This window comes from Engraulis encrasicolus, unplaced genomic scaffold (assembly GCF_034702125.1).
Source record: "Engraulis encrasicolus isolate BLACKSEA-1 unplaced genomic scaffold, IST_EnEncr_1.0 scaffold_28_np1212, whole genome shotgun sequence".
In the NCBI taxonomy this organism is placed as follows: domain Eukaryota; kingdom Metazoa; phylum Chordata; class Actinopteri; order Clupeiformes; family Engraulidae; genus Engraulis; species Engraulis encrasicolus.
In genome coordinates, this window is record NW_026945577.1 from 1,333,043 (window position 1) to 1,335,777 (window position 2,735).

Sequence of the window (2,735 nt, forward strand, 5' to 3'; positions counted from 1 at the left end):
AAACCATATATGATGACTGTAGCACAGGGATTGGGAAACTTTTTTAATTCGAGGGGCCACATCAAATTACTCCAAGGGCTGCAAAAGTCATCCAAGGGCCGTGCTATATGATTACAACTCAGGATTTCCCCCTGCACTTCAGGCTACACTTTATTGAAGGCAGCCACCTTTAAAGCAGGCCCCACCTTCGCTAGATGCCCAAAATACAGCATATATAAAGCCCGATTCGGACGGGATTTTTCTTTCCCCCCCGGTAATTTGGAATCATTATGGAGAATTAGGGATGCACGATGTATCGGCCAGATGTATCGGTATCGGGCGATATTTGACATTTCTCAACACATCGGACATCAGTCCGGGCCGATGTTAACGCTGATGTTTTTTTATATGTTACGGTTCTAAAAGATTGGACTTGACTGTGCCTTTCATTGTTTGTCTTCTAGTTTGTCTCTATTTTTTGTCTAATTTCATCACAGGGAGTTAAAAAGTGTTTTTGGAAATAAGAGGACATTCAAAAATTCAGTCTGTTTGCATCATTGTCAGTCTGTATTAAATGTTATCTCTTTAAAAAAACATTTTTTTAAACGGTATCGGTTAATATCGGTTATCGGCCAAAACCGCAATATCAATATCGGATATCGGTAACGGACAACATTTTTCACATCGTGCATCCCTACGGAGAATGTCTAAGTTGTTAGTCCTGTGCAAATGCGCCATGTCTGTGATTTGAGAAGTAATAATTCTGCCGCGAATAACCTTACTGTATTTCGGTGAAACACAGACTTCCTGGGGTAATTTCATGTCCCATGTCCATAGGCGCGCCGTTTGCACCACAATTTTCAATCAACAATCATAATAGCTAGGCTATAATGTATAATATAATAGGTGGTAATAACATAACATATAATACAATACAATACAATACCTAATAAAGCAATAAGATTTGAAGAAACATTTCACAAGTGTCACTGGTCCATGCATGCAGGATACAGGAAAGATTCCAAAGTGTCTGATTTCACATGAAATGACCCCTCTCTCTCTTAAAACATGCGAAGGAGACAACACACCTGTTTGGCTTGTGTTAGTGAGTTGTCTTTGTCCTCCAGTTGTTTCTGTAGTTCATCCACCTGGAGCTTCAGCTGCCGGTTTGACTCCACCTGCTCTGATAGGCTCCTTCCATTCTCAGCCGCCCGCTGTTCCAGACGGTGGATTAACCTGCGCAGAGCCGAACTCCTTTGGGTCTCACTCTGATTGAAACACACAAACAAAAATAGAGAGAGAAAGATAAGTTGCGTCTGTGGGGTAGTTTCATAAAAAATCTTCAGGTGCTCATCGGTATCCTAAAATGAAACCTTGGTACAGACAGAGGGGGTTCGAGGCACTCTGAAATCCGTTTAAGTCCTTTACTTTTACATGGACATCAAGCCGACGCGTAACGGTCGCGTGGACATACACAAACAAATTCCAATTACAACCCAAACTACAGTGATGGGCAAAATAGACTCATTAGTTACAATCTAAGGCCACATATTCCAAATGGCCTGGTCCAATTCAATCAGGTGATCATTTAACCAGCCAATCACCTGGCTGTATTGGACAGGTAAAACAAAGTTATTTTGAATATGTGGCAGTGATGGACAAAATAGACTCATTAGTTACAATCTAGGGCCACATATTCCAAAAGGCAAAGCCAAAATAAACAAAGTTATTTTGAATATGTGGCACTGGATTTTCACTAATGCACCCTTTTTGCCCATCACAGCTAGAGAAACAGGATTTCACATGAGGAAATGTCACTTTTTATACTCATCTCTCGTTTGTCATATGACCTATATCAACGTCAGATTTGACAGTAGAATGTGAATAGATGACCGGACACAACGTGTTACCTACCAGCAATGCTTCTGTGAGGAATTGGCTGGCCTTCTCAAGGTCAGTACAGGCTTGTATGTGGTTCGCATCAACATGGTGTGAAAGTTCGTTTATCTACAAGCAAAGACGTTTAAGTTGAAATGAGACGATGAGACAGAACAGCAAAACTAAACAAACCAGGGTGTCCAAGAAGGGCAAGCGTGTGCATGGGAGTGTATCGTATGCCGTGATGCTGAGCTACAAGGGCACACGATGTGTCCCCTCAAAATAAAGGTATTCGATACATAAAACATTTGCCTTCAAACTCACCTCATACTCCATTGTTCTGTACATGGCGCTGCGGGTATGCACTTCAAATCATTGGACCACGATGCTGTAGTGTAGAAGACAATGAGGCTAGTTCATGATAGATAACTATGAAATGACAGGCAGCGACTGTAGTTTACTTCCTCGTTATTACAACATCTGCTACAAAACAATTAGCCAACTACCTTTCCGTCTGGAGTTCGGAGAAAACCACCAACATATATGTAGCGAAATCGTTCAAAAGAAGAACAGGGTGTGGGTATTTGTTGAGGTTTGCACTCTGTGTTGTTAGATTGTTTATTCGCTTATTCGTTCTCCACAAATGGCCAAACCCAGGCTTCCGCTTTTCGTTTGGAAACTCCGTTGTCGCCCCCTGGCGTTACGGATATAATCCTAATAATAATGGGACAGGTAGCAGCAGTAAATTCATGGAGAAGGGGCTCACCTCTGTCCAAAACTGGTTTCATAATATGAACATTTCCATCAACACACCATTCAAAGCCAATAGTTGAAATGTTCCAAATATCTCCTAAAAATATGAACTGATTAAAAAAATT

General features: G+C 41.2%; 1 protein-coding gene across 5 annotated transcripts in view; it reads right to left on the bottom strand.

Moving 5' to 3' along the window:
- LOC134443178 (zinc finger protein 135-like) overlaps window positions 1-2,487 on the bottom strand; it is a 37,277-nt gene extending 34,790 nt beyond the window's left edge. For all 5 annotated transcript variants that reach the window (XM_063193067.1, XM_063193065.1, XM_063193069.1 and 2 more), the window contains exons 1-3: window positions 2,182-2,487; window positions 1,894-1,986; window positions 1,068-1,247 (exon numbers count right to left, since the gene is read on the bottom strand). In XM_063193067.1, the coding sequence (XP_063049137.1) occupies window positions 1,068-1,247; window positions 1,894-1,986; window positions 2,182-2,205 (297 nt within the window). In that variant the 5' untranslated portion in view covers window positions 2,206-2,487. The remainder of the gene's footprint in view (window positions 1-1,067; window positions 1,248-1,893; window positions 1,987-2,181) is intronic.
- Between the last annotated feature and the right edge of the window lie 248 nt (window positions 2,488-2,735).